Source organism: Actinia tenebrosa, unplaced genomic scaffold (assembly GCF_029948245.1).
Source record: "Actinia tenebrosa isolate PJP-AT-01 unplaced genomic scaffold, QUT_ActTen_1.0 PGA_scaffold2__45_contigs__length_23673736, whole genome shotgun sequence".
NCBI classification, from domain to species: domain Eukaryota; kingdom Metazoa; phylum Cnidaria; class Anthozoa; order Actiniaria; family Actiniidae; genus Actinia; species Actinia tenebrosa.
The window spans coordinates 17995418-18009862 of record NW_028292579.1 but is presented as its reverse complement, the minus strand read 5'-3'; the positions used below and the strand labels follow the sequence as shown (position 1 = coordinate 18009862).

General features: G+C 38.3%; 1 protein-coding gene, 1 non-coding gene and 1 pseudogene across 2 annotated transcripts; 2 read left to right on the top strand and 1 right to left on the bottom strand.

Annotated features, from left to right (window-relative positions):
* Positions 1 to 2024: 2024 nt before the first annotated feature.
* Positions 2025 to 11949, bottom strand: LOC116306971 (radial spoke head protein 4 homolog A). Its single transcript, XM_089034629.1, has 14 exons — positions 11839 to 11949; positions 11060 to 11305; positions 10893 to 10954; positions 10676 to 10731; positions 10488 to 10547; positions 9643 to 9835; positions 8976 to 9064; positions 8160 to 8208; positions 7353 to 7472; positions 6258 to 6355; positions 5310 to 5561; positions 4375 to 4516; positions 3574 to 3691; positions 2025 to 3181 (listed from the first exon to the last, which is right to left on the bottom strand). Exons 2-14 carry the CDS (start codon positions 11125 to 11127, stop codon positions 2956 to 2958), a joined length of 1533 nt encoding a protein of 510 aa, XP_088890755.1. The 5' UTR covers positions 11128 to 11305; positions 11839 to 11949; the 3' UTR covers positions 2025 to 2955.
* On the top strand, positions 5147 to 5219 carry Trnaa-ggc (transfer RNA alanine (anticodon GGC)). The gene has a single exon. It is a non-coding gene; the product is annotated as a tRNA-Ala (tRNA).
* Positions 11897 to 12659, top strand: LOC116306972 (uncharacterized; annotated as a pseudogene).
* Positions 12660 to 14445: the final 1786 nt, after the last annotated feature.

Below are 14445 nucleotides of genomic sequence, written 5' to 3'. Positions count from 1 at the left end.
AAGGCAGAGATTATCGTCGAAAAGAATTAGATTTTACCCTTAAAGGGGAATAGTTTGAAAATTGTCCTGGTTTGATTTGAGCACTTAAAGAAGCCTCTTTGAAATACTGCAAGATAAATCATTTAAAGCAAAACTCATTGACATTATTGCAACATGCACTGCAAGTCATCAAATATAAATTTGATGACTTGCAGTGCTATAAATTCATTTAAAAAAATAAATATCTCTGATGAAATCGATAAATGTCGATAAATGGGGTAATGCAAAGAACGAAAGAAACGTCTATTTTCAATAAGACTTCTAGAATTTCAAATAGGCAAATTAACAAGTATTGAAAAAAAAAAAAAAAAAGGGCGCGATTACACGGACGGAGAGCAATTTCCCCTGAATCTTGCCGGAGTGTTTTTGTTGCAACGGAGTAGCAATTGTTGCCAAAAGTAGAAACGGATTCTATACTTTTTGCAAAAATTGGTGCAACTTGTTTTGCAACATCTGCAATGCCCCCTTGCAAGTTTATAACTATACTGACTAAACGTCCGAGACGTCAGTGTATATAGTTTCAACAGGAGTAACAAACTTTTTTATACGGTGTTTAAATTCCCTCAGCTTCTTGGTGACTTGTCTTTTTTCCCATAATGGTTTGATTTGCCGATTTTAAATTCCAAAAGTATTGTTACAAACTTTTTTACGTAGTGGAAAATTAAAAAATATATCACAGGCTTATGGTATGAGTTGCCGGTAAACTATACTAACCACTGGGTAGAAGTAGTGGAAGTCTGTACTTGTAACGTAGGAAGATCCTGAGCCTGATCCTGATCCTGATCCTATTATATTTTATTTATTTAATTTATTTTATGCACGACCCCACAAGCTTTTAGCTTTAAATTTTATCGTGTTTAAATAAAGGTATTCTATTCTATTCTATTCTATTCTGAGCTGTACTTGTCTGTTCTCAGTAACTGACAGTCGTGTTTGCCATTGATACGATTCCCAAAGTTAAACGACAAACATTCAAGGTGTTTTGAACATCTGAAGGCACACGAGCCAAGTTTGTTGACTATGTGAGTCTCGATAAGGTGAGTTGTGATTCGACGAAAAGCATCTGCTTTAAATCCCTCGAACACGACTCCATCAGGAGTAACTTTTTTACTTTCTGTAGGAAAATTGTTGTTAAGAAAAATCCCGAAAAGAATGAAATACGACAAGTGCATGATTCCGAAGTCCACATGCACCGCAGCAAAGCCGTACAGAAAAGGCGTCTTTTGTTTTCTGGCAATGGGAATGAATGTCCTTGAATTTCTTCTAGTAGTTATGTTTATTCAGTATCTAGGTGTATTTTCGTCTTTTGTTCTGTCGTAATAAGATAATAACTCCCTTGTCAATGTTGAAGTCACGACACACTAGGTGGTAATAGAATATTAAAGAGTACCTATAGCAATGCATTGTGAGAAGAACTAACCGCTCTCCAGGATGGCTCGGTAGTGGGTTCATTGGAAATCTACAGAATGACAAAGTAATGAGGTTGTTGTAATCTTATTAACGTAAAGGACGATTGTTTTCGCTATTTTTCTTTCTTAGTTCATTCCTTCGTTTCTTTATTCCTTTCTTTCTTTCTTCGTCCCTTTCCATTCTTCTTTCCTTCACTCGATTTAGTTGGTATGTGTAGTATTTTAATATTTAGCATTTGAGATGTAAAATCTATCGAATAAGCGGCCGCAATTAACAAAATTAAACCAAAAGATTGCTTCCTGCAAGAGATAATAGATTGAGTATTTTGTATACGTAGGTACCATAGTTATCAAAATCAAAACATCATTTTATATGCACTGTATATATGTTTATATTACAAAAGACAGCAGGGATTATAAGAGAACAGAATAAATGCTGAATCACCATTATTTATTAAAACCGCCACCCTAGTACATTGATAATTAACTAAGCTAGGTGATTCAAAAAAAAAAGTTTTTCGTGAAGTTCGATTTCGATAATATTAGTTTTCAAAATAAAATTCGAGTTCTTATTTGAGTTATTGCAATATCATACCACAAGATACGTTTCAAAAATAATTCACCGTTTTGTTAATATTATGGCAGGAATATTTTTTATTTTTTGAGCGAAGAAGACACTAGATCTCTACACTACGCTACGCAACAACAAAGATTTGTTGCTCTCGGAATGGTAAATACGAGCAACATTTGCTCTGTAACTTGCAACACAACAATATGTTGTGGTATTTTGTAGCCCGTATACACCGCACCTTACTCAGTTTTGATTTTCTAAGAGAAAACATTCGTTGGCATAAAATTAAGAGGGTTCTGATGTTGTCATAGCAACGTCTTACGTCATTTTTTGATATTTGTTTTTCGGGTTTACTTGCTTGTCATATTACGGCCATATAAAGTTTCTTCCAGGACGTTAATTATTGTGAGGATCTATTGTGAGTGTATATGAAAGTAGAAAACACTTTCAAGCCCCCTTAAAAGTCAGATAAACAGTGTCTTTTTACTCGGGCTTTCGAAGAAATGCCCGAGGTATAAATTGGGCTTCGTTATTTTTTTTCTTCAGTCACAAATCGCCTTCGAAGCCCTAAGGCGCATGCGTCAAATCAAAGTCTATCTATCTAACACCCTCAACATTTTTAGCACACTTGATTTTGCACAGACTTTGTACCATCTAAAAAGGTGACAATGTTCACGAAGAATTTTTTCGATTTTCTGCTATGAAGCCGAGTACACGCAGATATGCGTCTAGTTCTTTTTAATAAGCACAAGTATATATTATTCCAAATTTGTTTCAAGCAACTGAAGAAATTATTTCACTTTCAGAAAATTACACTCTTTCATATTCGTCTAGGTATATTTTTTACAAAATAAACTGTACATTAAATATATCGTTCCGCAACGAGTGACATCATAAAATGATTCTACTTTACATATAAAAATTAATTGTGTAGATTTAATCATCGTCATCATCGTCGTCCATGTCTTCCATCTCCTCAGCTGCTTCCACTGCTTCTTCTTGCGCTTTCTTTAAAGCCCTCTCCTCTTCCACTGTTGGGTCGTCTATTTCCGTTACTTCCGGTAAGACAGGGTACTCTTTCATTAACTCTGGGGGAGGGGGAGGGGTGTAGTTGTCTGCATCGTATTTGTGTCCCCATCCGATGTAAATATTTTCAAATTTCCTAAAAAGAATCAAATCATAAACATTTGAAACTCTGGCTTTAGTTCACCCAGTCGATAGTCATTATAATACTGTTTTACTCCGACGAAGGACTAGGACCAGTTTTTTCATCTTTTCACGGTGTTTTATTTACCTTTTTATCATTACTGAGTCATTACAATATCTATGAAGACGAACTGATTTATAAATAGGGAGAAAATGTGTGCACGTCTCACTTCAAAAAAATTGTTTTTTAAGGTGTTTTTCCCCCCCGAGATATTATTATCATTATATTATTATTATTATTATTTTAAAAAAGTCAACCCTCCTTATTGAAGAAGATGGTTCTTCACCAATCACCAATCACCAATCTAATGGAATAGAGGAGATGAAATAAAGTCGCTCATTGAATACCTGTCTTTAGCAAACGCATAGCTTCCTGGCCATCTGTTAGATCTCATCACTGCCAAAGCGTACCGAGGAAGAACCTCAGATGACAATGAGGGTGTCCAAGCAGGCATTCCATTCACAGCTAAAACAAAACAAGCCATAGTCACGTTTATGATTACATACTGGGTATCAGAGGCATATATGCGGTTCCACTGCGAGGGGACACATGGGAATTTTTGGGGTGCAGTTGAGTAACTGAAAAATTATTCCAGAAATGCAGGAGATTATATTCGGTGTTTCGCAGTCTATCCTGCATCGATGTGCCCCTGTCAATATATCATGGCCATATATCATACACACACACGCATACTGGGGCTCTATTTCTAGACTTAGCTTCAAATATCTTAGAGGTTATATTGGATCACTCCCTTGATTCGAGTGTTTTTCTCCGGGTTTTTCAGTTTTTCTCCCTCCGCAAAACTCAACACGCTAAATCGTAATACAGTATATTGATCTGTGATCTATTGATAAGATCTGTGAGTTTGATCCCTGACTTTGATTAGCCCAGAGGTTGTTTCAGGGTTCTATCTGTGAGTTAGCGGTGCTCTTATTTAGATCAGCCCAGAGGTTGTTTCAGGGTTTGATGCCGGTATGAGTACGATCGCCTCTCACCTCTGAGGTCCAGCATTCGAATACCAGTCGCCTCTCAAAATCAACCCTAACTAATTCAATACTGACAGCCAGAGGCCCCATTGAGCCACTGCTGTGTTTGCGATAGTGATTAACGATGACGAGTTTTAAAGGGTATACTGAACGTGTCCTTACATTCGTCGTCGGAGACAGACGTTAGAAGTGAAGGCCCAGTCTCTCTCTTGGGCTCATCAGCAGCTTCTTTCTCCTCTTCCTCATCTTCTTCTTCGAATTCATCTTCAGATTTCTCAACGGGATTGTGCCATATACATCGACCCTGTAAAATGATTAAATATTACATTTAGATGAGATCTTTTATTTATTTTGTTTATGTATTCATTTGTTTGTTTGTTGATTGATTGATTGATTTTGATGTCATTGATTCACTAAACCTTGCAGCTCGATTGAATGCTATGTGTTTGACCAGAAAACCCTGTGACCGGAAATTGGCAAATGATGATACTTTATTCTAGGCCCGGGGATTGGGGGGGGGGGGGGGGGGTACTCCGCCAGAATTTGGGTAGATTCGTAGACCCTGTTCATAACAAAAGATATAATTAATTGCACTGAGTTCCTGTTTCAATTATCATGTCATCTCGCGTATCGTTTTTTTAACGAGCATAATAACCAGTTTCGGTCAATACGAAAGTAGAAACCCTGAATATGACAGGAACTCAGGAAAAACTTGGAACTTGAGTGAAATTGCATACCCTGTTTATGACAAGAAGCTCGAAAACCCGTACCCTGTTCAGCGGATCATCCCCGTATAGTCCATATATGGGAGTACCCACCCCCCCCCCCCCGGGATTCCAGGGCGAGAGTGACGTTTAATCGAACCCATGACATCCGCTTATTACATATAGTGGCTTGATGAACCCAACAAAAATGACCGCTCGCCAACAGGATTGGCTTCATAGCTCAGTTGGTAGAGCATCGCACCGGCATCGCGGAGGTCATGGGTTCGATTCCCGTTGAAGCTTGAAATCATTTTTTCAAGTCTTTCTTTACAGCGTTCGCTTAGATCGCTCATTCACTGTGATGATCAACACATCTATCATAGCAAGACTTACTTGAGGAAGAATATGTTGTACATGATGTACCCAGTTATTCATAGTGGGATCGACAAGTTCTTGTACATTAATGCCTTCAAATTCTGTGTTCAGAATGTAGGAATCCCTTTCCTCCGTTTCATCCTCCTCTTCTTCTTCTTCCTCAAACATGTAATACCCTGCAGGGCTGATGCTACAACCAGCTGTTATCCTGGCCAGCTGTGCGCGAAGATAATTGCTTTCATTTCCTGGAAATGGTGGGTAGCTGGAAATCTATGTGTTGAAAGAGAGGTAGAGAATTATAAATATATCTCTACAGTTTTTAAAAGATAGGAACTGTTATATAATCATTATCATTATCATCATCACCATTAGCAACAACAGCAACTGTTGAAGCACAAGCTAAAGCTAAAGTAATAACAAGAGCAGCAACAACAGCAACAAGTATGAGGCAGAAGAAATTCAAGTTCAGTTTAATTCAGAAGATAACTATGTAATAATTATCATTATTGATTGGGCACTTTTTGAGGGCAATTAAGGGATGAGGGCAATTGCCCACATAACATTTCAGCCCGAGGGGGGGGGGGGGGGGGGACTCCCCTATATTCGCTATACGGGTACGTGCGCCCAAACAGGTTATGCTTTTCAGCGATTCTACTTTGGGACAGGGTATATAAAATTGTGCTCACTCTGGAACAGGGTATATGAAATCACGCCCTCTCCTCTCTGGAACAGGGTATCTATTTTCGCAATACCGGAACAGGGTATGGTTTTAAGCGATCTTGCTCTGGAACAGGGTATGAATTTCAGCAACTTTACTCTGAAACAGGGTTAGGGTTCAGAGGGCTCAGCGGCACATCCCTACCCTAAACGGGCCAGAGTACCCCCCCCCCCCCCCGGGCATTTCAGTTATTCTGCTTGAGAAAGATAATGGTAAAAAGGTGCAATGTTCCCTGGTATAATACTCACAGGAGCATCAAGTCTTCCTGTAAAGAACTTCTTGATCTGTCTTGCTACTGTGATTTGTGCAGGGGTGACAGGTGGAAGCTTGACCCAAAGTTTTCCAGCTGCAACATTAGACGTAAACAAAAAAGAAAAATCATCAACATCTGCACTAAAACATCAACAGTTCTGTCCACAACACCATTGTCAAATATGGAATCAATGTCATAAACTCAATGGTAGTAGGCTGCATTTGGTTACAGCTCTGGCTAAAATATCAACAGTTCTGTCCACAACACCATTGTCAAATCTGGAATCAATGTCATAAACTCAATGGTGGTAGGCTGCATTTGGTTACAGCTCTGGCTAAAATATCAACAGTTCTGTCCACAACACCATTGTCAAATCTGGAATCAATGTCATAAACTCAATGGTGGTAGGCTGCATTTGGTTACAGCTCTGGCTAAAATGTCAACAGCTCTGTAATGAGTCTACAACACCATTGTCAAATCTGGAATCAATGACATAAACTCAATGGTGGTAGGCTGCATTTGGTTACAGCTCTGGCTAAAATATCAACAGCTCTGTAATGAGTCCACAACACCATTGTCAAATCTGGAATCAATGTCATAAACTCAATGGTGGTAGGGTGAATTTGGTTACCGCCCTGGCTAAAACATCAACAGTTCTGTATTAAGTCCACAACACCATTGTCAAATCTGGAAGAGCACAGAATCAACGGTGGTAGGGTGCATTTGTAGCTCACTTTCTTCTCACAACTACTATAATTATTTCATTTCCTGCACTTTTTTCCTTGTTTTTCCTAGTAACAGTGGAGTGCTTGCAATTTGTCCCACCAAGCAAATAAAAGAAATTAAAAAACTTATTATAGCCTGTATAACTTCAGCACTATTCATTAAAAGCAGTTTTCATTATTTTTCCGAAAAAAAAGGGAGGAATGGGGAATTTGCACATGTTGCGTGATAACTTAAATTTTAATTCAGCACAAGCAACAACATAAATTAAAGAAACAAAAACAAAACATAAAGCTTCACTCAATATACAACACCTTGTTTATCATGTGCCTCACAGTTTACAAACCAACATTTAATTATCACTTACGTTCAGTGGTGACAAAGTACACTTTCTTGTTGGTCCCTACTCTGTTCTCTTCCTTAGGAATGGGAGCTGGGGGCTTCCACTCTGACTTTGGTGTGTCATCCTCTTCACCTCCTTCTTCATCTAAGTCAAAATAATAAGATATTAAACAATGAGGCCAACCACTTTGTAGGCCAGTTAACAACTGGTAATTCCAGTAGCTGAAATTTAGTGAGTCAAATAACCACATGCCAGCAGTATACAGTTTGTCCAAACCACCTTAATTTACTAAACCCCATAAATGACAAGTAGGAATTACGAAACCACTAATTAGATCATCTCTATTTTTTTGGTTCAGTTTACCCCAGTTTTGATCTCCTTAGTAAAAATCCTGACTCCACAGCTACTATAATTTTTGTTATACTACATCGATCAATGGGTTCAAGATGTCCAGAGTAAAATTGTAGTGATTCAAGTCCACTGGGTCATGCAGCCTCAAGTTCAAAATAATAGGGATTTTATAGTTTCAGAAAATATCCATATTCCACCACAGAGAAAATTGGAAATTCTGGAGGAGTGGGGAGGGAGGGGGGGGGGGGGGGGGGGGGAGGGCCAGAGAAAGAACAAAATTACAGAGTTTGTATGGAAGAAAATTGGAAGTTCCTTGGGTTAGGGGGGTCCTTTTACAAATATCCCCTGTGGTGGAGGTATGGAAATTTTCTGGAACCACACATTTTAGAGATATTCAGTGTTTATAATAACGAGACTCCAATGTAATTCTTGGTTGATTTTCATTTACTAAACATTTTACAATTTTAGACTGATTCTTACCATCTTCATTCTTGTCTTCATCCTTTTCACCTTCACCTTCTCCTTCTCCCTGAATGACAAGGATAAATTATCAGACAAATATTAGACTAGGTGTCATTCTAATAATGTCACATTCTATTAATAGGTCATTAAAACCAATCCAGGGTGAACAGCAAAAAAAACATCCTTTTTTCATGAGGATGGCACTTAATAGCCAGTGGCTAACAAACCTGTGGCCTTCAGTCCGTGATCGAATTGGAATTTAGGATTAATTTTTGTGGAGGGAAGAAAACCGGAGAACCCGGAAAACCCTCAAAGCACAGGAGAGAACCAACAAACAACTCTACTCATATACAACACCGAACCCGGCGGGACTCGAACTCGGGTCACATTGATGAGAGGCAAGTGCTCACACCGCTACACCACCCGTGCTTCCCTACAAAATGTCTAACAGGTTAATGACAATACAGCATCACAATATAATTTAGACTCAGAGGCATCATTCAAATTACATTTATCTGTCACAATGTAATCCGTTTTTACAATCCAGAGGTGGACAATGAAAAGCCCAATTGAACAGGCAGCCAAAGATTGATAGTATAATGGAATTAAGAACTAAGTATATTTTGGAGAAAGGAGTAAAACCCAAAGTAACCAGAGCAAAAAAAAGCATTCAAAGCACAGGAGAGAACCAACAAACAACTCTATCAAAATAGGACACTGAGTGCAGAAATGGAACCTAGGTTGCATTGCATTGGTGAGAGGTGACACATTAAACAGTGAATACAGCCTGTTCTTCACATAGCTAATATTACGTCAAGTTATTCATTTTGGTACCTCTTCTTCCTCCTCTTCTTCTTCTTCCTCTCCTTCCCGGTATTCCACTTCTGCTATGTAGTAATTATTTTCAATACCAAATATTTTACCTGTCATGAAGAAGTAATAATATTATGAAAAATAAAACATAATATTATAAATTCATATTAATGTCATTGTATAGTCCATACCTCCCCCCCTCCAAAAAGGAACTTTTTTAAAGACACCTTCACCCCTTTAGAAATTTCAATGTATAAATCTAGTTCCCCTATCAATGTGTACTTTTTCTTTTATTTTTATTTTATTTTTATTTTATTTTTATATGCAACGAATTTTCCTTAATTAGATTTTTATTTTTTGAAGAAAATTTGGAAAAAGGTAGATCAATGCCTTCACTTCCACTTTCTTGTGCAATTCATAATTACCAGGTGTACTTATTAGATGTACTTATTAAAAATCTTAAATTGGACTCCCCTAATGGCTCATCTAATAATTACAAGAACTCTCAAAACATTACTCATATACTTATTAATTACAAATAAAGTGCTTGAGCTTGTGTACTTTTCTATATGGATTTGTTTGATTTATTAATTAAATGTCCAGAACCACTGCAAGCAGAAAAAAAACACACAATACTGATAATGCTACAGTACTCTACATTACATAATAATTAGCATTGTACACCTACCCCAGAAGCGCACACTCTGTAATGGCTTGGTAAAAACCAGCTGCTTGAGAGCTAAAAATACTCTAAACATCTCTTCTCTACTCAAGCCAATTCCTGCTTGTTCAAAATAGAACTCAAGGTTCATCAGGTCAGGGAGGGGTGTCTCCATATCTTCTTCATTCTCTGCTTCCCCTCCTTCTCCATCACCCTCTTTCTGTTAATAAGAAAATATTATTTTTAGTCTTTTCTTTTGTTCAATGGAACTGTCATACTGTATTTATAAAACCAAGGGGGGGAAACTGGTAGTTTTTCTGAGGGATAGTTTGCCAATAAATTTATCTTGAAAATTCTACAAACTATGATTTGATCAAATTCAGGGCATGTGCTAACTCACAGATCGAATTCAGCATGTTAAGTTTTTTGGAAAGGAAATCCAGAGAACCTGGAGAAAAACTCTTGAATCAAGGGAAAGACCTAACAAACTCTACTTAGCATGATGTCGAGTTGAGGAATCAAACCTGAGACCTCAGAGGGGAGGGGTGAGTGCACTACTCTATTTCACCCATCATTACTTGTCACATTGTCTCAATCAGTTGCATAGAAATTGAAAACAGTGGCCAAAAATAAATACAACTTTTGTGAATGGGCATTACTGAGGTTTTCAAAAGTCTGCAAACTCAGAAGTTGCAAGCTCCAGTCTGAAATTTGATTTTTTCGCTGCAGTCGATCAAAAATAATCAGTTGGTACCTTTCATGTTCTTGACTGACGGCAGCCAAAAAAAAAACAATTTCCCAAAAAGCCGTTGAAATGTTGGAATTGTAGAATATTGAAAACTGCAATAAACTGAAATTTGCTTTTAAAATACCTCAAACAACTTTTGTTGCATTTCAGCTGTCTGTTTATCTTGAGCTTTTGCACTTTCATCCTACAAAAAATATATAAATTTTTATTTGATACAAAGACACTATATACACAACGCTACAATCTAGATTTTTAAAAAAATCGTTTGCAATATATGAAAAATATATTAAAAGAAAAAATAAATGCTGATACCTCTTCTTTTTCTTTGTTCCCTTTTTTAATTTCTTGACTGTAATCTTCAAAAACATCTGTAAAAATGTAAAGAAAATCAAAAAGAGAAAAAAATATAATATAATGATTTAGATAATGAAATCTTAAGCATTTTATAAACGCAAAAACTTCTATAATTGGCTCTAAGCTTTTACTTTGATTTAAGTTGAATTTAAACAAAAAAAAAAAGCTCCCTTACCAACGCAGTTGCTTGGTCTTTCGTCTAATATTTTACAAAGTACATCGCTTAGATGATCATATCTAGAACAATAAAACGACATTTAGTATGACTAAAATGATCAAGGGACTCGACACAAGAAAATAAGTTGAGATTGAAAACATCTGAGAATCGTTTTCTAAACTCACAGATTTTTGTTGGAAATGCTACTGGTTTTCATCAGAAAAGCCTTCACATCTTTCAATTTTTCCTCCATGGTGTTGTTATTGACTATATTTCTTGTGTTTTAATAGTTTGAAGTCCTTATTTTAGGTTTAATCTTGACTCAACTCAGAGCGATCATTGAATTGAAGACAAAATGGCGAGAATGAGCTGTTATGTATGGCCTGTTGCTATAGTAACAAAAATCCAAAGCTCCCGACATGACGGGCTTCCTGTGGAAAAACTCTGATATTTTACTCCATATTATTTACTTTTTCATATACACCTATTTCCAAGATCGTTCTTGCACCAAGAGCCTCAAGTAACAAGCCAAGGCTCCAGAGAACGTCGTTACTTTTAATTATAATTCATTTATTCATGGTTCATGCAAGTGGCTATAGCTCTAATTATCATCTCAAGCAGCCTTGCTTGGAACAATTTGTGAAGTCAATAAATGAAAATGCACCATGAATAAACCAATTACAGCTAAAAGTACCGGCCGTTCTCTGCGGTCTTGGCTTGTTGCTTGAGGCTTTTGGTGCGACAACGATTTCTGAAATAGGTGATACACCTAACCAAAACAAAATTTCTGTAACTTTAGATATATATGTGTCTTTTCATCTCGAGAGACGAAACAACAGAGGAACAAAAGACATAAATATATATATGTAAAGATGCAGAAATCAGTTTCTTTCCTTATAATGTCGTCACGCAACGCTCCCTCTCTGGCTGGCTCATCAGAAAAGGCTTAGCAACAGACTCGTACCCAGTCGCTTCTCTTCTCTTATTGATCTTTCTCACGTTGTAATTTGGTGAGTTCGAACATGTCTTTGTCTAGAGAGGTCATCGTTATAACCGGTGTTTCTGCTGGCCTAGGGTATCAGATGCTCAAATGGTTCAGCTCCAAAGGGCATATAGTCATTGGCTGTGCTCGTTCTGCAGAGAAAGTCCAAGAATTTAACTCAACTTATTGCGAGGATGGGAAACCGAAGCAGTTCTTTTCTGTTGACATTACAGATGACTCGGCTGTTAAGAACTGGGCTAAGGAGGCCATAGCTAGCTTTGGTGCCCCTTCGTATGTCCTAAACAATGCTGGTCTTAATAATAAGCACGTTCCATTTGGGCAAATATCAAAGGAAGAGTTTGACAAGGTTGTGGATATCAACATCAAAGGATCTGCAAACGTGATTAGGCATTTTCTCCCAGACATGATGAAAGCCAAACGCGGAGTCATAGTGAATTTCTCGTCTGGTTTTGGACGTTTTGCAGTGCCCAGTGAGACCGCATATTGCGCCACGAAATGGGGAATCGAGGGATTCTCAAAGGCTTTGGCCTTGGAGTTGCCGTCTCCTATGGTCTGTGTGCCCCTTGACCCTGGTGGGATGATCAACACACCCATGCTTCAGGATACCTTTGGTAAAGGAAATGCTTCGAAGCAACAGTCCCCGGAAGAGTGGGCTCAAAGAGCATGCCCCTTTATCTTATCCATCACTAGAAGCTCTAATGGAGAGAGTGTTACTGTACCTTCTTAGTGTGATAGGTATCTATAAAGTAACAGGGAAATCGTATTAAACGAATTTATACCTAGCTGGTTCATGTTTGCATTGATATGATTACGTAACTAAAGAAGTGATATCTATTTTCAGTGGTTTCACTGTCATGTATTGAGTATGGGAGTAGACCTGGCAGAGCTCTCAAAAGTACCAAAAAAGCGCAAGGGTGGGGAATTAAGCAATATATGGTAGTTTTCCGCGTGGGTTACTGAGAATAAAAGTTAAGCAAAAGCTTCGAGACAACAGTCCCGGAAGAGTGGGCTCTTAAAGCATGTCCCTTAATCTTATCCATCACTAGAAGCTCTAATGGAGAGAGTCTTACTGTACCTTATTAGTGTGATAGGTATCGAGTAGCCTCCTCTCCTTGCTCTTTTTGCTCCTTGGGTTTCCTGTGGCGAGGACAAAATGACGAAGGGGGAGGGGGAGGGGAGGGAGAAAGAAAGAGGGAAATGCCTACTGCTCTGCTCCTCTCTCTTTTTCTCTCCCTCCCTCGTCCTTCCCCACTCCACCTCCTCTCTCGTTCCTAGTTCTTCTCTGCAATAATTCGATACAGGGATTCCCAACAGAGAATATAGAATATATGGAGTGGCCTGTAGCCGGCCGTGCAGACGTTTTTACTGAGTCGAGAGTTTAGGATTCTCGTTTACGGCAAACGTGAAACGTCAAAAAAATTCTTTTAAAAATTATTTAAAATTAGTGAAAAGGAATCGAAAAAATCGGCTCGTTCCCTCCAGCAGACGTTTTTAGTGTCGGCTCGTACCCTCCCGCAGACGTTTTTGTGCTTGGCCTATGGGCACAGTACATTTGTTTTTGGTGAGTTAGGTACGATCGGAATTTAGTGTTACGAATGCCATTGGTGGACCTCGTCATGATTGACATTGGTGAAACACGAGGTGAAAATGCACGTCGAGATCTGTAAGATCGGGAAACGGAGGAGGTGAAAGAGGTTGAACATATGTGGTTTTCGTGGTAAGTGCCTTAATCCAACTTACTTTAAACTTAATTTGGTATAGTGTTCTAAGCAGATAATTAAAAACTGGAGCTAAATTAGAAACTTAAAGTGCGATTTTTGTTTTTTGATACAACTCGAATTAGTTACGTAAACAAAAGATTGTACATGGACAGCCTCCATCGAGTTTGTCGTCCAGTTTTAGTTTGTGTATCTTATTGACTTTTATCGATCGATCCACAGGTAGCCCAAGCTTGGTTTCTGTGGGGTCCTGTTATAAGGAAATGTATGGAGATTCATCAAAAATTTCAATAAAATCATTGAAACGTGAAATAATGCCTCGAAATTTTACCCGATCATTGAGAAATAGCACTTCTTTCGCTCTGCGTGGTTATTTTTTGAATTTAGCCCGTTTTAAGATTTTTTCTCCCACCAGTAAGTTCCCCCTGCGGAAGGGAACGAGCCGACACTAAAAACGTCTGCGGGAGGGAACGAGCCAACACTAAAAACGTCTGTATGGCAGGCTAAGTAGCCTGCGGAGGAGGCTAGGTATCGAGTTTGTAATGTAATCGCGCGTGCCTTTTCATACGACATACTATACGCTGAGGAAAAAGGGTTGGGGGGTGGGGGGTGCATGGGCACGCTATGCCCCCAAGGTTCGCGCTACTCCTGGATTATCGACCGAACGAAACCAATGGAAACCAATTTCGTAATTTTTTCAATTGAATTCGATTGGATTCCCAACGCCAGTAATAACGGCAAGGCATCGGTAACTCATGTGATATTTTCCATTATCTAAAGTCGATGTTACTGGACTTCAAAACTAAAATAGTTTGCTAGCATTCAACCAGAACATTTATTAAACAAAAGA

Bases quoted from the DNA above. Each gene is read 5' to 3' on its own strand.
- LOC116306971 (XM_089034629.1), bottom strand. From the start codon at position 11,127: ATGGAGGAAAAATTGAAAGATGTGAAGGCTTTTCTGATGAAAACCAGT. The intron at 10,955-11,059 runs GTGAGTTTAGAA...TTATTGTTCTAG, and splicing joins AGCATTTCCAACAAAAATCT to ATATGATCATCTAAGCGATG. The intron at 4,517-5,309 runs GTAAGTCTTGCT...ATCATTTTACAG, and splicing joins TACAACATATTCTTCCTCAA to GGTCGATGTATATGGCACAA.